Genomic DNA, 26368 nt, shown 5'->3' with positions numbered 1-26368 from the left:
CATCTCTGCCATGTACCCTCAGTCATGTTTCGTGCACGTCGACGATTTGGGGAGAGGGAGGTCTTCCGCAATGACTGGGTATGTGCCACTGAACATATGCAGTGCTGGCTCTGTTGCATAGATGATTTACTGGCTATTTGGCAGGGTTCTGGGTTCATGCCATGTGCCCTCAGTCCTGTTTCATGCACATTGACGTCTGTTGGCCTCTAATTGGCGGGTCTCTGACCCAGAAGGTCTCTGCGATGCAATATACTTCAGCTAAATGTGCTTCCGAGAATGCACATTCAGTTGTAGTTTGTGCTGGCATTGGCCATACGGGCCGGATACCTCTACTAATGCAATAACTACCCCCTTGATTTTGTGTGTAATGTAAGAACAAATAAAAATTCTGTTAATATGTTCTTTTGTGATTTTTTTGTATTAATATTTGATATTTTTTACGAAACTTTAGTTTTTCTAAAAGTTTAGTAGCAAAACTCAATAAATGCACAGCATTTTAATTGTATTATCTGTATAAAACATTTATTTATCTGTAAGGATTTATAGATACATAGAATATTTAATATAGTTAAGTAATTACTGTGAAAAATACACATTTATTCAGACATAAATCTATATCTTAATTTTTTTCAAAAATTCTTATATTTTACATTTTATGAAAAAGAAATACAATGGTAGGAACATAGGAACAGTTTTTTGTCATATAACTTCACGTCATTTGTTGCTTCCAGATTGTCCGTTGCCATAAGTCCATTGATACTGCTGAGTTGTATCCTGTTTTAAAAAATTTATATCTGTTTGCATTCATGCCTAGTGCATAATGCTTGTCTTTCAATTCTCCAGGTGCCTTCTTCGTAGGTACAGTGGCATATAGTGCATTCATTGGTTTTTATTTCTCTTCCAGCTGGGATAACAACAGTTTCTGCAAAACAGTTTGGTCCTACAAAGAGAAAATGTTTCAATTAAATTAGATGTCTTCAAAAGTACATTTTGGTTTAGTTAATATAAAATCATATTAGGTGTTCTTGAATTTAATTTACAATATTCTTCTACATTTTAAAATATTTTTGCAGAATTCATTTTTGATTAATGATTAGTGATGATTAACACATATTAAAATATAATGCAAAAACATAACTTTTTAATGTGATATGCCTAACGGAAAAAGCTCACATCCAATACATTAAGAAATTTAAGTCACCCTTTTAGCATAGCTTCACTGAATGAATGAATAAAATGGCAATTGGATATTACAATTTTTCCCGTTGATGGGACATTCCCAGAAAAAAAACAAATCCTTCAGGATTATCTTTTGCTCTATGTACTTGAGAGCTGACAAGTTTTCTTTAAATCTCCTCTACTTACAGTATACTATGGACCAAATTCATTAAATTTGCATTTTGTATACCAGTGCTAATTAGTAAGGCTGCTGGAGTTAAAGGGACTCTGTCACCTGAATTTGGAGGGAACAATTTTCAGCCATAGAGGCGGGGTTTTCGGGTGTTTGATTCACCCTTTCCTTACCCGCTGGCTGCAATATTGGATTGAAGTTCATTCTCTGTCCTCCATAGTACACGCCTGCACAAGGCAAGATTGCCTTGTGCAGGCGTGTACTACGGAGGACAGAGAATGAACTTCAATCCAATATTGCAGCCAGCATGCAGCCAGCGGGTAAGGAAAGGGTGAATCAAACACCCGAAAACTCCGCCCATATGACCCAAAACCAGTCCCGCCAAATTCAGGTGACAGAGTCCCTTTAAGTGTGCCTAATTAATTAAGAGGCAAATTCCCTAAACATAGTAACATAGTAACATAGTAACATAGTTAGTAAGGCCGAAAAAAGACATTTGTCCATCCAGTTCAGCCTATATTCCATCATAATAAATCCCCAGATCTACGTCCTTCTACAGAACCTAATTGTATGATACAATATTGTTCTGCTCCAGGAAGACATCCAGGCCTCTCTTGAACCCCTCGACTGAGTTCGCCATCACCACCTCCTCAGGCAAGCAATTCCAGATTCTCACTGCCCTAACAGTAAAGAATCCTCTTCTATGTTGGTGGAAAAACCTTCTCTCCTCCAGACGCAAAGAATGCCCCCTTGTGCCCGTCACCTTCCTTGGTATAAACAGATCCTCAGCGAGATATTTGTATTGTCCCCTTATATACTTATACATGGTTATTAGATCGCCCCTCAGTCGTCTTTTTTCTAGACTAAATAATCCTAATTTCGCTAATCTATCTGGGTATTGTAGTTTTCCCATCCCCTTTATTAATTTTGTTGCCCTCCTTTGTACTCTCTCTAGTTCCATTATATCCTTCCTGAGCACCGGTGCCCAAAACTGGACACAGTACTCCATGTGCGGTCTAACTAGGGATTTGTACAGAGGCAGTATAATGCTCTCATCATGTGTATCCAGACCTCTTTTAATGCACCCCATGATCCTGTTTGCCTTGGCAGCTGCTGCCTGGCACTGGCTGCTCCAGGTAAGTTTATCATTAACTAGGATCCCCAAGTCCTTCTCCCTGTCACATTTACCCAGTGGTTTCCCTTTCAGTGTGTAATGGTGATATTGATTCTTTCTTCCCATGTGTATAACCTTACATTTATCATTGTTAAACCTCATCTGCCACCTTTCAGCCCAAGTTTCCAACTTATCCAGATCCATCTGTAGCAGAATACAAATTTGATGCACCTTTCAGTTTGCACATCAATGGCATGGAAGAATGCTTCAAACACTATTTATTATTAATATCTTAGGCCTATTAATCACACTTCAGTAGAATAGTACTGAGATAGATAGCCAGTTTTCGCATATAACATCCTTCATCAGGCATATAGAAAAATATTAATTGACATATATTTAGGAAGATCTAGGGTTTGGGTTGGCCTCCCTAGAAAGCAAACTAGGACACACTTGTGCATCATGCATGTGCATCTTTTTCCTTAATCTACTACATTCTGACAAGAACTTTTGGAACTAGGTACTAGCATTCACAGTAACGTACACAACAGGTTATGAGACTGGGTCTCCTGAAGAAGCCCCCATGAGGCAGTGAAACGCATGTCCAAGTTTACAGTAGCCTACATATTACCCCCACCATGACCACATGTAATAAACAATGTAATTAATTATGTAATAGGATATATCTAGGGTTTGACAGTGTATTTAGTGATTTAGTGATAAGCATGGTATCACATAGACTTGTTCCTACCCTGTTCACAGGCAATTCATACTGTCGGTAGTTACTGAGATTGTCCTTTTGCCCTTTTAATATTTAGAAATGTTATTTCTATCAGGGACAATCAGATGAAAAGTACAATAGACACATGTGCACTGATTCTGCATTTACCACTGATTCCTGGTTTGAGTTTTGGCTTTTACTAGGCAGAGCAGATCTGCATATTTTTTCATAGCTGTATCAGAGTAAGTAAAAGATTTCAGATGCGTTTTTTAAAGTGTTCGGGTAGTATATTCTATTCTATTCCATTGGAGAGCACATGGCGAACATATATAAAGATAACAGCTTGTACTCTGGTGCTGCAAAACATTTTGTCACCATACACAATGGTGTCACTTCACATTTAAAATTCTCTGGCATCCAGAGAGTCAAATGCCCTGCCAGAGCAGGTAGTTGGCGAAAATATCTCACTTTGCTCAAAGCTTTTTGGACTTTAAATTTAGATACATTTCCTAAAGGCATGAACTTCAGAAATTATTCATTCTTTATTTATTAATCTGATTTGTATTTCCTATTTCTATTTCGTGTTTGGTATAATCAAGATCAGTACTTGTCGTGTTTGTTAATATAAGTATAGGATTGGTCTAAATACAGTATGCTTAAAATGAAATATTGGTCATGGTATGATATACCTTGACTGAATCATTTCAGTGAGAATCAAATTTGTGTCAAATTTTTATGATGTACAATAACAAAATGTCAGATTTTTAGGAAGTCATCGAATGCAGCAAATTCGAACAATCCAATCATTTCCCACGAATCACCTAAAGCGACTGCCAACATTTTAAACATTTCAAAAGACTGCATCAGACAAATAAGTCTCACATGGCTTCTGGTGTGGCTGGACCCACTTCCCTATAAATGCATAGTGAGAAGACATCACAACTCAGCCATAGAGATAAGGAGAGAAAACCATAAAACACTGAACAAATTGTACAGACAGTGTATGTGACAGGACAGCAGTGAAGATGATTAGTTTGTGAGGAAAATAAAATAAAACAGATTTAATTGATGAGGAGTTCATGCTGCTTGTTTGATTCGTGTAGTTATAGTGCTACTGCTGTATTTCATTGACATATTTTTTATGTATTTGTGTAGAAGCAAAACAACAATATTGCTGAAAGAAAAAATAAAACTTCTGTGACTTCCTTAAAATGCACTTAATTTTTAGACATCTGTTATATCAGTTGATGTACAGTTAGGTCCATATATATTTGGACAGAGACACCATTTTTCTAATTTTGGTTATAGACATTACCACAATGAATTTTAAACAAAACAATTCAGATGCAGTTGAAGTTCAGACTTTCAGCTTTCATTTCAGGGTATCCACATTAAAATTGGATGAAGGGTTTAGGAGTTTCAGCTCCTTAACATGTGTCACCCTGTTTTTAAAGGGACCAAAAGTAATTGGACAGATTAAATAATTTTAAATAAAATGTTCATTTCTAGTACTTGGTTGAAAACCCTTTCCTGGCAATGACTGCCTGAAGTCTTGAACTCATGGACATCACCAGACGCTGTGTTTCCTCCTTATTAATGCTCTGCCAGGCCTTCACTGCCGTGGTTTTCAGTTGCTGTTTGTTTGTGGGCCTTTCTGTCTGAAGTTTAGTCTTTAACAAGTGAAATGCATGCTCAATTGGGTTGAGATTAGTTGGCTAACTTGGCCATTCAAGAATATTCCACTTCTTTGCTTTAATAAACCCCTGGGTTGCTTTGGCTTTATGTTTTGGGTCATTGCCCATCTGTAGTATGAAACGACAACCAATCAGTTTGGCTGCAATGTCGTAAAGTGGGGGCCAGGAAAACACCTAGAGTGCCCATTTTAATGGCAAAAACATCCATTCTTCTTAATGAAGCTTGTCAATCTTAATTTCCCTTACAATAATAGTTAGGCATTGGAAATTGGGGGTCATTTGGCTAAAGTTGTTGGGGGTAGGGCTGGTTCAAGTATTTTGTGGGCCCAGGAAATCTGGACCACGTCACAGCAGTGGAGCAGAGCGAGGTAAGTATTAAAAGTGCTGTGATCCTGAGCAAGCAGGAGGGCCCACTCGTTGGCATTGGCACTGGCACAGGGCCCCTCAAAGTACGGCGGTGTGTTTGCACGGCGGGGGCGCATCCCACCGGCAGCGACACTTTTGCGTACTGTGAGGGGCCCTGAGCCAGTGACGTCGCCAACGAGTATGCCCCCCCACCTGATGATGGAACTTGCACTTTCATCTTCACCTTCCTCTTTGTCCCCTTGTAAGGTGGTATACTATGTGGGAAGGGGAACCTGAATTTCAGCAGGGTCAGATTCTGGCTGTGTAGCGTGCAAGGGGAATGTAGTGGTCTGGGGCAATGTACCAGCAGACTCATCTATCACTGGCTGGGCAATGGGCAGGATGAGGAGGAAACACAGATATAGGCCCAAAGAATAAAGTGGGCTAAATGCAGTTCAAAATTGGTAACAGGACTAACCAGGGGGCATTGCTTTGTTCAGTGGAGGACAACTGTAATGAGAAATAACTTTTAATCTGTATGCATTAAAAATTGGTATAATCGACCATATATAGATAAAACATAAAACATAAAGGACTCAAAGAAAAGATTCCCCCACAAAGGGAATCTATATATTTATCCCAATTCCCTGAGGTTATCTAGATAGACCTATCAGTGTCAACCTCCAAAGGGAAGAAAGTGTCTCCTAGAAGGGAGTGCGTGACATATATGTATGGTAAGCAAAACACAACCAATATGTAAGGCAGAAAATATCTCCCAGGAGGGAGTACACATATGTATCGTTAGCAAACCACAATCAATATATATCCTGTTTCTCAGCTCATATAGAGACACAGGATGTACAAAAAGGGACGATCTCACCTCTGAGCTTCTTATTACACAAGGGTAGGATCACTCACGTCCGCAGCATCTCGGAGGGGGTGGCCTACTAATCCTGCCGCACATGTACCCATCCACGCTGTCAGGAAGATAATTTTAACCCCAATATATCGGACACATTTTTCCTACGCGTTTCGTAGTCTATATACTCATCAGGGGAAACTCGTGCAAAGTCCTTCCACCACAGTGGGGGACCTTAAACCTGGGGGTATACCAATAAACACTGTAGGACAGCGTTCCTTCCTGTTTAAATAGCCCGCCCTGTTCTCACCTAGACTAGGCTGGCTGACGTCATGTCGCATGCGCCCCTGTGAAGCGCAGGTCTTGGACCGCACGCGTCACTTCCGGTGACGCGTGCTGTCCGGTTACTATGGCAGCACACTGCCCACACACGTCTCGGATCCTGTGGCGTTCAGGTACGCTATGCGTCTCACTTCCGATGACGCGCACTGGTCCGGTAACCATGGCAGCGCAACGCCCGACCGTATCCTCAAGTCCAGGCGTTGCTGCTGTTGATGGATTTCCGGAGCCCCGGGACCGCGCCGCATTAAGCTGTATAAAGACATCTCTGCCGCGTCCTATTAGTACCAAATCTATTGACCCCTGCTTAGTTGCCAATCATGCTAATTATAGCATGCTGCGTTCTTATCACAGTGGGGCCGTTTTTCAAGTAAATATTTTTGATCCTACCATAACCTTCACGTAGAAGGGAGGATCCTGATCACGGGCATGTACTGGCTAAGTCACAAGAAAAGGGGGGGAGGCACAAAAAACCAGAGGCCTGGCAGAAAGAAGGGAGACCAGGTGTCTACTACTAGTCACGAATAAATAGAAAAAAGTCCCTAACTTGGGACTCAAAAAGACCCATTCCATTCGTGTATCTGATTATTTTTGTTAAAAGGAGAGGTTTTGCTGGAGAGATGGAGGGGGTAGGGTGAATGCCAGGACCGGTGCACCGAGAAAAAACAGTGAGAGGGATAGAATCGTGTACATGTACTCTTTCCCTCAAACGACTCCTATCTTATAGCTCCTACCTATCAATGGAGGTTGGCACCCTAGGATAGAGACGCAAGATTGGCGCCCCCATTCCACGACGGCTGTCCCTATTATGGTCCTAATAACACCCTAATGGGAAGAAAAAAGGGGGGAAGGAAGGAAAGATTTTCATGTTATGCTTGATCTAGCTATCCAAAAAACAGCTGTATGTTAGGACTTCGTTCAAGCCTCTCGGTGTTTGTGTTTTTAGGTGGAAGATCCACTTTGTCTCGCATTGCAATAGAATTTGGTCCCAATTCCCTCCCCTCTTAGGTGCACCAATCCTGTCAATCCCCATGAATTTAAGTCCTCGACTATCGCCACTATGTTCAGTGTTAATATGTCTGGCCAGAGGTGTATCCCTGTTCAAGGCAATGTCCCTCAGGTGTTCTCCGACACGCCTTCTGAACTCACGTATTGTTTTGCCGACATATTCCAGGCCACATTGGCAGACTGCTCTGTAGATTACTCCTTTGGTCTTACAGTTTATGAAGTGATAAATTTCATATTCTTTCCCTGTTACTCTACTTTGGAATTTTTGACCTGTTGCCAACACGGTGTTAGGACTGGCGGAACGCACCCAGAAAGATGATTTAGATGCGTTCGCAGTCCGAGGTCCACCGTGCAGGTGAAAACCCGCTGCTAGTAAATTGCAGACTATCTGGCGGTACACTAAAGTAAACACACGTGGGTTCAACCTCACCCAGCGTGAAGGAAGCAATCCTGTTGCGTCACAGGACCGCGGTACCGCACCTAAAGTGCGAGCAAGCAGTCAGCGTACTTAACCCCAACAGGGATTGAAGTCCGATTAGACCCTTGCTGGCACTACACCACAACTGGGTGTGTAAGGAAACTAATTAGAAATATATAAATGCACAGGAGTGCGAGCAATGCCGCACTGTCGGACGCCACCAACCACACAGGCTTGTGTATGGAAAGCGCAAGGCAAGCGCACGGCGCCGTACAGGCGAACACAGCAAGAGGACGCTGTAATGTGTGTATCGTGCAGATGGTTAGTCGGGCGCTAGATAGCTACCAACATCCGCGAGCAGACAACAACTCTAGGGAGGGATATTTAGGAGCTTTCATCCATCGACATACATCCATCAACACACACACATATATCATTATGAGACAATACTAGCGCATGGCCGTGCGGTCATGCGCAGTTTATATAGTTGCAGCACAGGAAGTGGCTACAGAACTTTTGCCCTTCCAAGACCTGCCAAGAGGACCAATGGAATGTGCCGCAGAGCCTGAGCACCTGACCCTCGATCTCCAACGGGAGATCTTGCCCTGGGCATGCTCAGTATGTGCAGACAAGGACTTAGTCCCAGAGAAGTCCGCTTGCTGCTGACCAGTACTGGCTTTAATGGCAGGAGCTGGAGACGCAGCAGTAACTCTTAGAACAGAGTGAGATTGAGCAAGACGCTGGGACCGACGTCTTTGCTGAGCAGACTCCACTGCGGCTGGAACAGAATGGGAGACCGCAGTGGAGATGGCTCAAGATTCCCCCTGTGCAGAAGCGGGAACTCGACCTCTAACATTACCCCCCCTCCTAAGGCCCCCCCCTCCTTGGGCCTCGCTACGTTCGAAGGCAGCAATAAGCTGCGGAGCCCGAATGTGCTCAGCAAGCTCCCAGGACCTGTCCTCAGGGCCGTAACCCTTCCAGTCCACCAAAAAATATTTTTTGCCACGTACCACCTTGCACCCCAAGATAGCGTTCACCTCGAAATCGTCCGTAGACGAACCCGATGTCTCGGCAGATGACTCAGAAAACCGGGACATGTATACGGGCTTAAGGAGGGACACATGAAAGGTGTCAGTGATACCAAGGCGTGGAGGAAGAGCCAGACGGTAGACCACAGGATTAACCTGTTCGAGGACCTTGAAGGGACCCAAGTAGCGAGGAGCAAATTTAGTGGACTCAACTCGCAGCCTGATGTTACGGGCGGAGAGCCACACCAAGTCGCCAGGAGCAAAGGTCGGAGCGGGGCGCTATCGGCGGAGGACCTCATTCTCTCCTTAGAGGCCCGAATGGCATCCTGAGTGCGGTCCCAAATATCCCGTGCCTCCACAGCCCAGTCTGCCACCCTGAAGTCTGCGGAGGACACGGGCATAGGCACAGGCACCCGTGGATGCTGACCATAGTTGAGGAGGAATGGGGTTTGTCCAGTGGAGTCGGCTACGGCGTTGTTTAGCGCAAACTCTGCCCATGATAGCAAGGATGCCCAGTCATCCTGCCTGGCTGAAACAAAATGTCGCAGGTATGTGACCAAGGTCTGATTGGCCCTCTCTACCAACCCATTCGTCTCGGGATGATAAGCGGAAGAGAGATTCAACTCAATACTGAGTAAACGACAAAGCTCTCTCCAGAACCGAGACACAAACTGGGGACCTCGGTCACTGACAATTTTGTCAGGCATACCATGTAGGCGGAAAATGTGTTTTATGAACAACGCTGCCAAGGCCCGTGCAGAAGGTAACCGTGGTAGCGGCACCAAATGCACCATTTTTGAGAAATGATCGGTGATGACCCAAATGATGGTACAGCCGCGAGATTTGGGTAAACCCACGACAAAGTCCATCCCGACCATCTCCCAGGGCCTATCTGCCACCGGCAAGGGATAGAGCAACCCAGCTGGCCTTTGACGCGGAGATTTATTTTTGGCGCAGGAGACACACGCCAGAATATAATCCCTGACATCCCGGACCATATGCGGCCACCAGTACGTCCTCGCCAGTAGCTCAGATGTCCTTTTTGTCCCAAAGTGTCCACCCACCCTGGACGAATGAGCCCAAGAGAGAACCTCCGGTCGCAAATTAATGGGCACAAAAGTCTTGCCCGGAGGCACAGACTCCAGTGAAACCGGCGCTACGGTTCTCAGGCTCTCAGCAGGGACAATAAGCCGAGGCTCCTCTTCCTCCTCCTCAGTTGACATAAGGGAGCGAGAGAGAGCGTCGGCACGAATATTCTTCTCCCCGGCGAGATAGTGAAGAGTAAAATGGAACCGGGAGAAAAATAAGGACCATCTGGCCTGACGAGAATTCAGCCGCTGGGCTGTGTGTAAATACACCAAATTTTTGTGGTCCGTGAAGACCTGGAAAGGAAACCGTGCACCCTCCAGAAGATGTCTCCACTCCGAAAAGGCCAACTTCATCGCTAGCAACTCCCTATCCCCGATGGAGTAATTTCTCTCCGCTGATGTAAAGGTCTTTGAGAAAAAGAAGCATGGATGCTTCCGACCTTGAGCATCCTTTTGATAGAGGACTGCTCCAGCACCAACGGATGAGGCATCCACCTCCATTAGGAATGGCTTATCAACATCGGGGCGACGTAAGATGGGAGCGCTAGCAAAGTGGGACTTAATAGAAGTGAAGGCCTTGGAGACCTCTTCCGACCACAATTTGGGATTCGCTCCCTTCTTGGTGAGGGCTACCAAGGGAGCTACCAGAGTTGAGAAGTGGGGAATGAACTGGCGGTAATAGTTAATGAACCCCATAAAGCGCTGCACCGCTTTAAGAGAATGGGGCTCTTGCCAGTCCATCACAGCCTGTAGTTTGGCAGGATCCATAGCCAATCCCTGGGCGGAGATGATATAGCCCAGGAAAGGTAAGGACTCCTGCTCAAACATACACTTCTCCAATTTCGCATAGAGAGAGTTTGCCCGTAGGAGGTCGAAGACTCTGCCAACATCTCTCCGGTGGGAGTCCATATCTGGAGAAAAGATGAGAATATCATCCAGATAGACTACAACTGAGGTGGAAAGCATATCCCGGAAGATGTCATTGACAAAGTCTTGGAAAACGGCTGGAGCATTACAGAGCCCGAAGGGCATCACCAGATACTCATAGTGCCCATCTCTGGTGTTAAATGCCGTTTTCCATTCGTCCCCCTCACGGATGCGAATCAGGTTATAAGCACCCCGCAGATCTAATTTAGTAAACACTCTATCTCCCCGAAGCCTATCAAAGAGCTCGGATATCAAGGGCAAAGGATACTTGTTCTTAACGGTGATAGCGTTAAGACCCCTGTAGTCTATGCATGGACGTAGTTCCCCATTCTTCTTCTGCACGAAGAAGAACCCTGCCCCAGCAGGTGACACTGATTTCCTGATGAACCCTCTTGCCAGATTCTCTTGAATGTACTGAGACATGGCCTCCGTCTCCGGGAGAGATAATGGATAAACTCGACCTCGGGGAGGCTCCGCACCAGGCAAGAGATCGATAGGACAGTCATAGGGGCGATGGGGCGGAAGGGTCTCCGCCGCCTTTTTGGAGAACACGTCTGCATAAGACCAATATTGCTTGGGGAGAGAGGATAGATCTGCGGGTACCTCTGTAGTAGCAACCTGAACGCACTCTCGGTGACACCTACCCCCACATGATTCACCCCATCCCAGAATTCTGCCAGAGGACCACTCGATGTGAGGAGAGTGGTACCGTAACCAAGGTATCCCCAACAGGACCTCATCAATCCCCTCAGGAATGACGAGCAGAGATATAATCTCCTGATGGGATGGTGACATGGACAGAGTAAAAGGGATGGTCTGATGTGTTATCTGTGCGGGGAGTGTCGACCCATTCACCACTCGTACCGTTACTGGTTGAGATAGCATAACCAGGGGTATTGCGTGACGTTGGGCGAAGGCAGAAGACATAAAATTGCCCTCCGCCCCAGAATCCACGCAGATCTCTACCGAGTGGGAGGATGAGCCAAAAGTAATTGTCCCCTTGAAAGACAATTTGGAGGCAAACGTCGCAGTGTCTAGTGCACCTCCACCTACTACCACTAGACGCTGACGTTTCCTCGACCGCTGATGACATCTGGTGGCAAGATGTCCTGACTGTTGGCATACATGGCAAACCTGGAGTGCACGGGCGGTCCGGGACTTAGATCCCGCTCGTGACACCACCTTAGGTTCATGGGACTCAGGAGCCTGGACTGGAAATTCTAAAGGTTTGGCGAAGGTGGGAGCCAGCCGAAACCTCAGCCTACACTGGGCTCGCTCTAACCTCCGCTCGTGAAAACGGAGGTCAATACGAGTAGATACAGTTATCAATTCCTCTAGTGTGGCGGGAATCTCCCTAGTGGCCAGGGCGTCCTTAACGTGGTCAGCCAGCCCCCTCCAAAATATAGGGATAATGGCTTTATCCGTCCACTCCAGCTCAGATGCTAGAGTGCGAAAGTGGACGGCAAAAAGGCTGACCAAGGACGAGCCCTGAGTCAATGCCAACAGTTGGAGCGCCGTATCATGGGTGACACGAGGTCCTAAAAAGACCTGTTTCAGAGTGCTCAGGAATAACGGAGCACTCTGCGCCACAAGATCGTCACGCTCCCACAGCGGCGTAGCCCACTGCAACGCCCTGTCCGACAATAAGGAAATGATAAAGCCCACCTTAGCCCGCTCTGTAGGGAAACGAGAGGCCAGAAGCTCGAGATGTATTGAGCACTGACTCACGAAACCCCTACAGGACTTACTGTCACCAGAAAATCTCTCTGGTAGCGGGAGGCGAGATAGCGTCGGTACAGGGGCGGCAGTGGACAAGGTAGCTGCAGCCACACTTGCAGCCTGAACAGCGACAGCAGTAACATCCACAGCTGAAGTTGAACGCTCTAGAGCCGCCAACCTTCCCTCCAGCTGCTGGATGTACCGCTGTAAACGCTGATCGTCCGCCATTTACTAGCCAGACCTTGGCGCTAGTATTATGTTAGGACTGGCGGAATGCACCCAGAAAGATGATTTAGATGCGTTCGCAGTCCGAGGTCCACCGTGCAGGTGAAAACCCGCTGCTAGTAAATTGCAGACTATCTGGCGGTACACTAAAGTAAACACACGTGGGTTCAACCTCACCCAGCGTGAAGGAAGCAATCCTGTTGCGTCACAGGACCGCGGTACCGCACCTAAAGTGCGAGCAAGCAGTCAGCGTACTTAACCCCAACAGGGATTGAAGTCCGATTAGACCCTTGCTGGCACTACACCACAACTGGGTGTGTAAGGAAACTAATTAGAAATATATAAATGCACAGGAGTGCGAGCAATGCCGCACTGTCGGACGCCACCAACCACACAGGCTTGTGTATGGAAAGCGCAAGGCAAGCGCACGGCGCCGTACAGGCGAACACAGCAAGAGGACGCTGTAATGTGTGTATCGTGCAGATGGTTAGTCGGGCGCTAGATAGCTACCAACATCCGCGAGCAGACAACAACTCTAGGGAGGGATATTTAGGAGCTTTCATCCATCGACATACATCCATCAACACACACACATATATCATTATGAGACAATACTAGCGCATGGCCGTGCGGTCATGCGCAGTTTATATAGTTGCAGCACAGGAAGTGGCTACAGAACTTTTGCCCTTCCAAGACCTGCCAAGAGGACCAATGGAATGTGCCGCAGAGCCTGAGCACCTGACCCTCGATCTCCAACGGGAGATCTTGCCCTGGGCATGCTCAGTATGTGCAGACAAGGACTTAGTCCCAGAGAAGTCCGCTTGCTGCTGACCAGTACTGGCTTTAATGGCAGGAGCTGGAGACGCAGCAGTAACTCTTAGAACAGAGTGAGATTGAGCAAGACGCTGGGACCGACGTCTTTGCTGAGCAGACTCCACTGCGGCTGGAACAGAATGGGAGACCGCAGTGGAGATGGCTCGAGATTCCCCCTGTGCAGAAGCGGGAACTCGACCTCTAACACACGGGACATGCTATGCAGCCACTACACTTGTAACATCCCTTTGGTGGTTTTGGGAGCCATGTATCACTAACTGGCGGAGAGTAGTGACTACGTATAAGTCTATCCCCTACCGATCTGTCTTTCCTGAACGTGATCCGTGGGAATTCCCCCACCATCTCTCCAATGTCCTCATCCATGATCAAAATGGACTAATACTTCTTGCAGTATTGTCCGTATCTTTTGGGCCCCATTATTGTAAGTGGTAACGTATCTGCAAACCGGCAATTCTTCTTTTACTGGAGCTGGCACCAAGAGACTGTTTCTGTCTATGTCTTTTACCTCATTATATGCCTTTCTTAGGATCCCATCTGGGTATCCCCTAGCCAAAAAGCGTGTCTTTAGATCGTCTGCCTGTATCTTGTACTCCTCGTTTGAGGAACAATTCCGTCTTGCTCGTAAATATTGGCCTTTAGGGATGCCCTTCTTGAGAGGTCCCGGATGATGGCTGTCCCATATAAGAAGGGCATTCGTAGAGGTAGGCTTCCTGTAGGTCTTGGTGTCCAGATATCCATCTGGCCTTTTTTGGATATATAGATCTAAGAACGGTAATTTGTCTTGATCATGTTCAAAGGTGAAGGACAGCCCCAACTGGTTATTGTTTAGTTTGGACACAAAGTTTGTTAAAGTTACAGCATCCCCATTCCAAATTAGTAGCACATCATCTATATAGCGGGACCAAAAGGCTATGTTAGCCTGTTCCTCCACAAACATGTCCCCAAAAACTATGGTTTCCTCCCACCAGCCCAGGAGCAGATTTGCGTACGCAGGCGCACAAGAATTGCCCATAGCGGTGCCCCTGAGCTGGTGGAAGATGGCACCGTTAAAGAGGAAAAAATTATTTGTGAGACAGAATTCGAGCAGGTCTAAAATGAATTTGTTATGACCTGAATATTGTTGGCCCCTACTTCTGATAAAGTATTCCACCGCCCTTAGGCCATCACAGTGTCTTATCGATGAATAGAGGGCCTCCACATTGATGCTACAGAGTATGGCCTCTGGTTCTAAGATTAATCCTTCTATTTTCCTCAATAGATCCATGGAGTCCCTAGTATATGAATTTAATGATGTTACGTATGTCTTAAGGACCTCATCAAGGTAGATTCCCACATGATGGCAGAGGCTGTTGATTCCTGAGACTATAGGTCTCCCCCTGAGTGGGACTAGGCCTTTATGGACCTTGGGGAGGCAATAGAAAGTTGCCACCGTTGGAAACTGTGGGAATAGGTATTCAAATTCATTTTTGTCAATTAAGCCGTTATTTAGTCCTTCATCCAAAATCACTTTAAGTTGCTTTTTATATAATGAGGTAGGGTTTGTGGAGATCTTCTCATAGTTTTCTTGACCTTTAAGGATGTTTTCACACATCTCTACATAATCCTCGTGATTCATGACTACTGTGTTACCCCCCTTATCTGAGGGTTTGATTATGATCTTGGGGTCCTTCTCTAGGCCCTTGAGAGTTTCCATTTCTGATCTGGACAAATTATATTTCCCCCTCATTGGTTCATTTTCTAATTTCTCCAGATCCCTGGTTACCAGCTCCTCAAAGATGTCGATTGCAGAACGATCACCCTGTACTGGGGGCATCTTTTTACTTTTACTCTATAATTTGGTAAAAGGACCTTTCCCCGTGTTCTCCGGGGTTGAATCTGCCAAATCATACAAGAACCTAACATCTGCCAGTAGCGTGTCTGGTATATCCATATCCCTGCACGTCCTTTTATCCTCCCTCACAAAATACTTCTTCCACTTCAACTTTCTTGTGAATAAGTGTAGATCTTTCACACTCTCAAAAGATTGGAAGTTAGATGTGGGTATAAAATTGAGGCCTTTATTCAGGACCCCAATTTCTAGGTCTGTAAGATTCCTTGTTGAGAGGTTAATGACTTGTGGGGCCTGGGGTTGTGTTAGTTCCCGTTGGGGTTGGACCGATTTCTCAGGAAGTATTTTCGGTCTAAAAAACGAGCCCCATCTGATCTGTCGTTAGGCCGTCCCCTTTGGTTACCTCTTCCCCTGTGTTTCCCTCTATTATTTCTTGGACGTGTTTCTGAATCGGATAAGTCTGTGTCCGTGGACGAGATGTCAGTTTCAAATGTCCTAGTCGGTTGTCTATTTTGTGGGAGTTGGTATGCCTTATTGTCTTTAAACTCTTGTAAGTCCCTTACAAAGTTACGATGTTTCCTCTCCTTTAAGTGGAACTGATATCGTTCCACAGAGTTCTGTAGGACTGTCTCCTTGGAAGCAAAATCGGGTTCCGCAGAGAACTTTTTTGTAATGTTTATTTGTTCTCTAAGACTCTCGTTCAAATTTGTTAATGTCTTTTTTTCTTCCTCCAGGAGAAGGTTCATAAACCTAAGCGAACTAAGAGTCGCTTCCTTTTCCCACTGTTCACTTAGACTAGAGTTCCTATATCTGAATCCAGGCTGTAATGTGATCCTTAAATGGCGAGGAACTATGCCTGCCTTAATATAGCTCTCTAGGCTTTGTACCTCCCACCAACTGCAGATCTGGTTCTTGTAGATTTTGGTCAGTTCCTTAAAAGCGTTATTATATGTTGGCGTATATTTGGGTTGCACGAAATTTCGGTCCGAAAATACCTCTTTGGCCTCAGCCACCCAGGATTCGGTATCAACCCCCCTTTCCAAGAAGCCAGCCATGCCCCCAAAAAAATATATAAAAAAAGCTGTGTATCCACCAATCAAAAAAATGTATTGTGAAGCAGGGTGTTAGGAGTCGAGTTTCCTCTGCTGCACAGGGGGAATCTCGATCCGTCTCCGCTGCGGTCTCCCATTCTCCTCCAGCCGCAGTGGAGCCTGCTCAGCAGGGACGTCGATCCCAGCGTCTCGCTCAGTCTGACTCTGTGAGAAGAGTTAAGGTACCTTCACACATAACGATATCGTTAACGATATCGTTGCTATTTGTGACGTAGCAACGATATCGTTAATGAAATCGTTATGTGTGACAGCGACCAACGATCAGGCCCCTGCTGGGAGATCGTTGGTCGCTGAATAAAGTCCAGAACTTTATTTCGTCGCTGGACTCCTGCTGACATCGCTGGATCGGCGTGTGTGACACCGATCCAGCGATGTCTTCACTGGTAACCAGGGTAAACATCGGGTAACTAAGCGCAGGGCCGCGCTTAGTAACCCAATGTTTACCCTGGTTACCATCCTAAAAGTAAAAAAAAACAAACACTACATACTTACCTACCGCTGTCTGTCCTCCAGCGCTGTGCTCTGCTCTCCTCCTGTACTGTCTGTGAGCCGGAAAGCAGAGCGGTGACGTCACCGCTCTGCTTTCCGGCTCCCAGACAGTACAGGAGGAGAGCAGAGAAGCGGAGCGCAGCGCTGGAGGACAGACAGCGGTAGGTAAGTATGTAGTGTTTGTTTTTTTTTACTTTTAGCATGGTAACCAGGGTAAACATCGGGTTACTAAGCGCGGCCCTGCGCTTAGTTACCCGATGTTTACCCTGGTTACCGGCATCGTTGGTCGCTGGAGAGCGGTCTGTGTGACAGCTCTCCAGCGACCAAACAGCGACGCTGCAGCGATCCGGATCGTTGTCGGTATCGCTGCAGCGTCGCTTAATGTGAAGGGGCCTTTACTGCTGCTTCTCCAGCTTCTGCCTTTAAAGCTAATACTGGTCAGCAGCGAGTGGACTTCTCTGGGACTAAGTCCTTGTCTGCGCACACTGAGCATGCCCAGGGCAAGATCTCCCATTGGAGATCGAGGGTCATGTGCTCAGACTCTGCAGCGCATTCTATTGGTCCTCTTGGCAGGTCTTGGAAGGGCAAAGTTTCTGTGGCCGCTTCCTGTCCTGCAACTATATAAACTGCGCATGACCGCACGGCCATGCTCTAGTGTACAATTTAATACGTGTGTTTGTTGTGAGTGCAAGTCGTTCTTTAAATACCCCTACCCTATTGTATGATTGTTCGCGGATGGAGTATGGCTGCTATCTAGCGCCCGACTTATCACTCAATGTGTCACACACGTGTCAGCGTCTATTGCTGTGACCGCCAGTGCGGTGCCACGCGCCAGTGTGCGCTTTCTGACCCACGTCAGGGTGCTTAGTGGTGCCTGCCAGCATGGGACAGTTCGCACTTCGGTGCCTTAATTATATATTTCCTTTCACACCCAGTTGCGGTGTAGTGCCAGCAAGGGTCTAATCGGACTACAATCCCTGTTGGAGTTTAGTTCGCTGACCACTTGCTCGCGCTCTATATGCGGTACCGCGGTCCTGTGACGCAACAGGGTCGCTTTCTTCACGCTGGGTGAGGTTCAACCCACGCGTGTATACTTTTGAATACCGCCATATTGTCTGTCATTTCCTAGCAGCAGGTTTCACCTGCACGGTGGACCCCAGACTGCGAACGCATCTATATCATCTCTCTTGGTGCGTTCCGCCAGTCCTAACATTACACTATCGCCAGGGTCTGGCTAGTGATGACAGACAAACAGCAATCTCTGCGGCATATCCAGCAGCTGGAGGGTAGGTTGTCGGGTCTCGAGAGCGCGACCTCAGCTGTGGATGTTACTGCAGTAGCTGTACAGGCTGCCAGCGTGGCTGCAGCTACTATGTCCATTGCCACCCCTGTTCCGACATTATCTCGCCTCCCGCTGCCAGAAAAATTTTCTGGTGATAGCAAGTTTTGTAGGGGATTTGTGAGTCAGTGCTCTATTCACCTCGAGCTCCTGGCTACACGTTTTCCCACAGAGCGGGCTAAGGTGGGATTTATTCTGTCTCTATTGTCGGACAGGGCGTTGGAATGGGCTACGCCGCTGTGGGAGCGTGGCGATCATGTGGTGCAGAGTGCTCTGCTGTTTCTGAGCGCTCTGAAACAGGTCTTTTTAGGACCTCAAGTCACCCATGATACTGCGCTCCAATTGCTGGCATTAACTCAGGGTGAGTCCTTGGTCAGTCATTTTGCCGTCCAATTCCGCACCTTAGCATCTGAGCTGGATTGGTCGGATAAAGCTCTTATCCCCATATTTTGGAGGGGCTTGGCTGACCACGTAAAGGACGCTCTGGCCACTAGGGAGATTCCTGCCACACTGGAGGAGTTAATAACTGTCTCCACTCGAATTGACCTCCGTTTTAACGAGCGGAGGTTAGAGCGAGCCCAGTGTAGGCAGAGGTTTCGGCTGGCTCCTACTTTCGCCAAACCTCTGGAATTTCCGGTCCTGGTTCCTGAGTCACATGAGGCCAGGGAAGTGTCACAAGCAGGATCTAAGTCCCGGACCGCTTGTGCACTCAGGGTCTGTCATGTTTGCCAGCAGTCAGGACATCTAGCCACCAGATGTCCTCAGCGGTCGAGGAAACATCAGCATCTAGTGGTAGTAGGTGGAGGTACACTAGACACGGCGACGTTTGCCTCTAAGTTGTCCTTTAAGGGGACAATTACTATTGGCTCATTCTCCCACTCGGTAGAGCTCTGCGTGGATTCTGGGGCGGAGGGCAATTTTATGTCTTCTGCCTTCGCCCAACGTCACGCAATACCCCTGGTTATGCTTGCTCAACCAGTAATGGTGCGAGTGGTGAATGGGTCGACATTGCCCTCACAGATAACACACCAGACCATCCCTTTTACTCTGTCCATGTCGCCATCTCATCAGGAGATAATTTCTCTGCTCGTCATTCCGGAAGGAATTGATGAGGTCCTGTTGGGAATACCTTGGCTACGGTACCACTCTCCTCATATCGAGTGGTCCTCAGGCAGAATTCTGGGTTGGGGTGAATCTTGTGGGGGTAGGTGTCAGAGGGACTGCGTTCAGGTTGCTACTGCTGAGGTACCCGCAGATCTATCCTCTCTCCCCAAGCAGTATTGGTCTTATGCAGACGTGTTCTCCAAAAAGGCGGCGGAGGTCCTTCCGCCTCATCGCCCCTATGACTGTCCTATTGATCTCTTGCCTGGTGCTGAGCCTCCCCGGGGTCGAGTTTATCCGCTATCTCTCCCGGAGACGGAGGCAATGTCACAGTACATTCAGGAAAATCTGGCAAGAGGATTCATTAGGAAGTCAGTGTCACCTGCTGGGGCAGGGTTCTTCTTCGTGCAGAAGAAGAATGGGGAATTGCGCCCATGCATAGACTACAGGGGTCTTAACGCCATCACCGTTAAGAATAAGTATCCTTTGCCCTTGATATCTGAGTTATTCGATAGACTTCGGGGAGCAAGGGTATTTACTAAATTAGATTTGCGGGGTGCTTACAACCTGATTCGCATCCGTGAGGGGGACGAATGGAAGACGGCCTTTAACACCAGGGATGGGCACTATGAATATCTGGTGATGCCCTTCGGGCTCTGTAATGCCCCAGCCGTTTTCCAAGACTTTGTGAACGATATCTTCCGGGATATGCTTTCCACCTCGGTCGTAGTCTATCTGGATGATATTCTTATCTACTCTCCAGATATTGACTCCCACCGGAGAGATGTTTGCAAAGTCTTCGACCTCCTACGGGCAAACTCCCTCTATGCCAAATTGGAGAAGTGTATGTTTGAGCAGGAGTCTTTACCTTTCCTGGGCTACATCATCTCGGCCCAGGGATTGGCTATGGATCCTGCCAAACTACAGGCAGTGATGGACTGGCAGGAACCCCATTCTCTGAAAGCGGTGCAGCGCTTTATGGGGTTCATAAATTACTATCGTCAGTTCATCCCCCACTTCTCAACCCTGGTAGCTCCCTTGGTATCCCTCACGAAGAAGGGAGCGAATCCTAAATTGTGGTCCGAAGAGGTCTCCAAGGCCTTCACTTCTATTAAGTCCCACTTTGCTAGCGCTCCCATCTTACATCGTCCCGATGTGGATAAGCCATTCCTAATGGAGGTGGATGACTCTTCCGTTGGTGCAGGAGCAGTCCTCTATCAAAAGGATGCTGAAGGTCGGAAGCACCCATGCTTCTTCTTCTCAAAAACCTTTTCACCAGCGGAGAGAAATTACTCCATCGGGGATAGGGAGTTGCTGGCAATGAAGTTGGCCTTTTCGGAATGGAGACATCTCTTAGAGGGTGCTCAGTTCCCATTCCAAGTCTTCACGGACCACAAGAATTTGGTCTATTTACAGACAGCCCAGCGGCTGAATTCTCGTCAGGCCAGATGGTCCTTGTTTTTCTCCCGGTTCCACTTCACTCTACATTATCTCGCCGGGGAGAAGAACATTCGTGCTGATGCTCTCTCTCGCTCCCTGGTGTCAACTGTGGAGGAGGAGGACGAGCCTCGGCTCATTGTCCCTTCAGAGAGTCTGAGAACCATAGCTCCGGTTTCGCTTGAGTCTGTGCCTCCGGGCAAGACTTTTGTCCCCATCAATTTGCGTCCGGAGGTTCTCTCGTGGGCTCATTCATCCAGAGTGGGTGGACACTTTGGGGCAAAGAGGACATCTGAGTTGTTGGCGAGAATGTATTGGTGGCCACATATGGTTCGTGATGTTGGAGACTACGTTCGGGCATGTGTCTCTTGTGCCAAAAATAAGTCTCTCCGTCAACGGCCAGCTGGGTTGTTATACCCTCTGCCGGTGGCAGACAGGCCCTGGGAGATGGTCGGGATGGATTTTGTGGTGGGTTTGCCCAAGTCACGTGGCTGTACTGTCATTTGAGTTATCACCGACCATTTTTCTAAAATGGTGCATTTGGTGCCGCTTTCTCGGCTACCTTCTGCACGGGCCTTGGCAGCATTGTTTGTTAAACACATCTTCCGTCTTCACGGTATGCCAGACAAAATTGTCAGTGACCGGGGTCCCCAGTTTGCGTCTCGGTTCTGGAGAGAGCTTTGTCGCCTTCTCAGTATGGAGTTGAATCTCTCTTCGGCATATCATCCCGAGACGAATGGGTTGGTGGAGAGAGCCAACCAGACCTTGGTCACATATCTGCGACATTTTGTCTCTGCTAAGCAAGATGACTGGGCATCTTTGCTACCGTGGGCGGAGTTTGCTCTTAACAATGCTGTAGCTGACTCCACTGGAAAGACCCCATTCCTCCTTAACTATGGTCAGCATCCGCGGGTACCTCTGCCCATGCCCGTGTCTTCCGCCGATTCCAGGGTGGCAGACTGGGCTGTGGAGGCACGGGACATTTGGGATCGCACTCAGGATGCCATTCGGGCTTCCAAGGAGAGAATGAGGTCCTCCGCCGATGTTTATCGGCGCCCCGCTCCGACCTTTGCTCCTGGCGACTTGGTGTGGCTCTCCGCCCGTAACATCAGGCTGCGAGTTGAGTCCACTAAGTTTGCGCCTCGCTACTTGGGTCCCTTCAAGGTTCTCGAACAGGTTAATCCTGTGGTCTACCGCCTGGCTCTTCCTCCACGCTTGGGTATCACCGACACCTTTCATGTGTCCCTCTTGAAACCCGTATACATATCCCAGTTTTCCGAGTCATCTGCCGGGACATCGGGTTCGTCTACGGACGATTACGAGGTGAACGCTATTTTGGGGTGTAAGGTGGTACGCGGCAAAAAGTTCTATCTGGTGGATTGGAAGGGTTACGGTCCAGAGAACAGGTCATGGGAGCCTGCTGAAAACATTCGGGCCCCACAGCTCATTGCTGCCTTTGAACGTAGCGAGGCCCAAGGAGGGGGGGGCAATGTTAGGAGTCGAGTTTCCTCTGCTGCACAGGGGGAATCTCGATCCGTCTCCGCTGCGGTCTCCCATTCTCCTCCAGCCGCAGTGGAGCCTGCTCAGCAGGGACGTCGATCCCAGCGTCTCGCTCAGTCTGACTCTGTGAGAAGAGTTACTGCTGCTTCTCCAGCTTCTGCCTTTAAAGCTAATACTGGTCAGCAGCGAGTGGACTTCTCTGGGACTAAGTCCTTGTCTGCGCACACTGAGCATGCCCAGGGCAAGATCTCCCATTGGAGATCGAGGGTCATGTGCTCAGACTCTGCAGCGCATTCTATTGGTCCTCTTGGCAGGTCTTGGAAGGGCAAAGTTTCTGTGGCCGCTTCCTGTCCTGCAACTATATAAACTGCGCATGACCGCACGGCCATGCTCTAGTGTACAATTTAATACGTGTGTTTGTTGTGAGTGCAAGTCGTTCTTTAAATACCCCTACCCTATTGTATGATTGTTCGCGGATGGAGTATGGCTGAAACCTAGCGCCCAACTTATCACTCAACGTGTCACACACGTGTCAGCGTCTATTGCTGTGACCGCCAGTGCGGTGCCACACGCCAGTGTGCGCTTTCTGACCCACGTCAGGGTGCTTAGTGGTGCCTGCCAGCACGGCACAGTTCGCACTTCGGTGCCTTAATTATATATTTCCTTTCACACCCAGTTGCGGTGTAGTGCCAGCAAGGGTCTAATCGGACTACAATCCCTGTTGGGGTTTAGTTCGCTGACCACTTCATCGCGCTCTATATGCGGTACCGCGGTCCTGTGACGCAACAGGGTCGCTTTCTTCACGCTGGGTGAGGTTTAACCCACGCGTGTATACTTTTGAATACCGCCATATTGTCTGTCATTTCCTAGCAGCAGGTTTCACCTGCACGGTGGACCCCGGACTGCGAACGCATCTATATCATCTCTCTTGGTGCGTTCCGCCAGTCCTAACACAGGGTGTGAGTAATATTAAAAAATAACTTTTAATCTGTATGCATTAAAAATTGGTATAATCGACCATATATAGATAAAACATGAAACATAAAGGACTCACAGAAAAGATTCCCCCACAAAAGGAATCTATATATTTATCGCCAATTCCTGAGGTTATCTAGATAGACCTATCAGTGTCAACCTCCAAAGGGAAGAAAGTGTCTCCCAGAAGGGAGTGCGTGACATATATGTATGGTAAGCAAAACACAACCAATATGTAAGGCAGAAAATATCTCCCAGGAGGGAGTACACATATGTATCGTTAGCAAACCACAATCAATATATATCCTGTTTCTCAGCTCATATAGAGACACAGGATGTACAAAAAGGAACGATCTCACCTCTGAGCTTCTTATTACACAAGGGTAGGATCACTCACGTCCGCAGCATCTCGGAGGGGGTGGCCTACTAATCCGGCCGCACATGTACCCATCCACGCTGTCAGGAAGATAATTTTAACCCCAATATATCGGACACATTTTCCCTACGCGTTTCGTAGTCTATATACTCATCAGGGGAAACTCGTGCAAAGTCCTTCCACCACAGTGGGGGACCTTAAACCTGGGGGTATACCAATAAACACTGTAGGACAGCGTTCCTTCCTGTTTAAATAGCCCGCCCTGTTCTCACCTAGACTAGGCTGGCTGACGTCATGTCGCGTGCGCCCCTGTGGAGCGCAGGTCTTGGACCGCACGCGTCACTTCCGGTGACGCGTGCTGTCCGGTTACTATGGCAGCATACTGCCCACACATGTCTCGGATCCTGTGGCGTTCAGGTACGCTATGCGTCTCACTTCCGATGACGCGCACAGGTCCGGTAACCATGGCAGCACAACGCCCGACCGTATCCTCAAGTCCAGGCGTTGCTGCTGTTGATGGATTTCCAGAGCCCCGGGACCGCGCCGCATTAAGCTGTATAAAGACATCTCTGCCGCGTCCTATTAGTACCAAATCTATTGACCCCTGCTTAATTGCCAATCATGCTAATTATAGCATGCTGCGTTCTTATCACAGTGGGGCCGTTTTTCAAGTAAATATTTTTGATCCTACCATAACCTTCACGTAGAAGGGAGGATCCTGATCACGGGCATGTACTGGCTAAGTCACAAGAACAGGGGGGGAGGCACAAAAAACCCGAGGCCTGGCAGAAAGAAGGGAGACCAGGTGTCTACTACTAGTCACGAATAAATAGAAAAAAGTCCCTAACTTGGGACTCAAAAAGACCCATTCGTATATCTGATTATTTTTGTTAAAAGGAGAGGTTTTGCTGGAGAGATGGAGGGGGTAGGGTGAATGCCAGGACCGATGCACCGAGAAAAAACAGTGAGAGGGATAGAATCGTGTACATGTACTCTTTCCCTCAAACGACTCCTATCTTATAGCTCCTACCTATCAATGGAGGTTGGCACCCTAGGATAGAGACGCAAGATTGGCGCTCCCATTCCACGACGGCTGTCCCTATTATGGTCCTAATAACACCCTAATGGGAAGAAAAAAGGGGGGAAGGAAGGAAAGATTTTCATGTTATGCTTGATCTAGCCATCCAAAAAACAGCTGTATGTTAGGACTTCGTTCAAGCCTCTTGGTGTTTGTGTTTTTAGGCGGAAGATCCACTTTGTCTCGCATTGCAATAGAATTTGGTCCCAATTCCCTCCCCTCTTAGGTGCACCAATCCTGTCAATCCCCATGAATTTAAGTCCTCGACTATCGCCATTATGTTCAGTGTTAATATGTCTGGCCAGAGGTGTATCCCTGTTCAAGGCAATGTCCCTCAGGTGTTCTCCTACCCTTGTGTAATAAGGTGAGTGATCCTACCCTTGTGTAATAAGAAGCTCAGAGGTGAGATTGTCCCTTTTTGTACATCCTGTGTCTCTATATGAGCTGAGAAACAGGATATATATTGATTGTGGTTTGCTAACGATACATATGTGTACTCCCTTCTGGGAGATATTTTCTGCCTTACATATTGGTTGTGTTTTGCTTGCCATACATATATGTCATGCACTCCCTTCTAGGAGACACTTTCTTCCCTTTGCAGGTTGACACTGATAGGTCTATCTAGATAACCTCAGGGAATTGGCGATAAATATATAGATTCCCTTTGTGGGGGAATCTTTTCTGTGAGTCCTTTATGTTTTATCTATATATGGTCGATTATACCAATTTTTAATGCATACAGATTAAAAGTTATTTTTTAATATTAGTCACACCCTGCTTCACAATACATTTTTTTGATTGGTGGATACACAGCTTTTTTGACAACTGTAATGAGAGGCTGACACAGAGAGTAGGCCCAAATCAGTAAGTAGTCTAAATGCAGTTCAAAATTGGCAACAGTAGTAAACAGGCGGCACAGCTTTGTTCAGTGGAGGAGAACAGCAAGGAGCGGCAGACACCGATAGTAGGCCCCAACCCAACTAGTAGGCCAAATGCAGTCTAACATTAACAACAACTTAACGAGAGCCTGAAAATGGAAGTTCAGGACAGGAAACCAGGAGAACAGTAAGGAGCGGCAGACACTATTAGTAGGCCCCAACCCAACTAGTAGGCCAAATGCAGTTGTTCCATTTAACAACTATTTAACAAGAGCCTGAATATAGAAGCTCAGGAAAGACAACCAGGAGAACACCTTGGAGCGGCAGACACTGTTAGTAGGCCCTAACCAAACTAGTAGGCCCACTGCAGTTTTAAAATTCCGATAGGCTGAAAACCAGATAATTGCAGGTCATTTTTTGTAAAGAGGACAGCTGTATTGAGTGGCGCAGCCAGACACTACAAGTAGGCCTTACACCACAAAGTTGGCTTGACACAGGTTTAAAAAAGGTTACATGGGTACACGGTCTGCATTGGTGTGCTCAGTGGAGGACAATTGGAAGGAGGGACCGCAGACAGGCTTAGTA

At 47.3% G+C, this 26368-nt stretch overlaps 1 protein-coding gene across 2 annotated transcripts in view; it reads right to left on the bottom strand.

Moving 5' to 3' along the window:
- Window positions 1–498: 498 nt before the first annotated feature.
- Window positions 499–26368, bottom strand: part of VWC2 (von Willebrand factor C domain containing 2) — a 1274203-nt gene continuing 1248333 nt past the window's right edge. For both annotated transcript variants that reach the window (XM_069730395.1, XM_069730396.1), the window contains exon 4: window positions 499–940. In XM_069730395.1, coding sequence (XP_069586496.1) covers window positions 789–940 — 152 coding nt within the window. In that variant the 3' untranslated portion in view covers window positions 499–788. The remainder of the gene's footprint in view (window positions 941–26368) is intronic.

This window comes from Ranitomeya imitator, chromosome 6 (assembly GCF_032444005.1).
Source record: "Ranitomeya imitator isolate aRanImi1 chromosome 6, aRanImi1.pri, whole genome shotgun sequence".
Classification (NCBI taxonomy): Eukaryota; Metazoa; Chordata; class Amphibia; order Anura; family Dendrobatidae; genus Ranitomeya; species Ranitomeya imitator.
The sequence above is the reverse complement of the archived record's forward strand: the minus strand, read 5'-3'. Positions and strand labels throughout refer to the sequence as shown.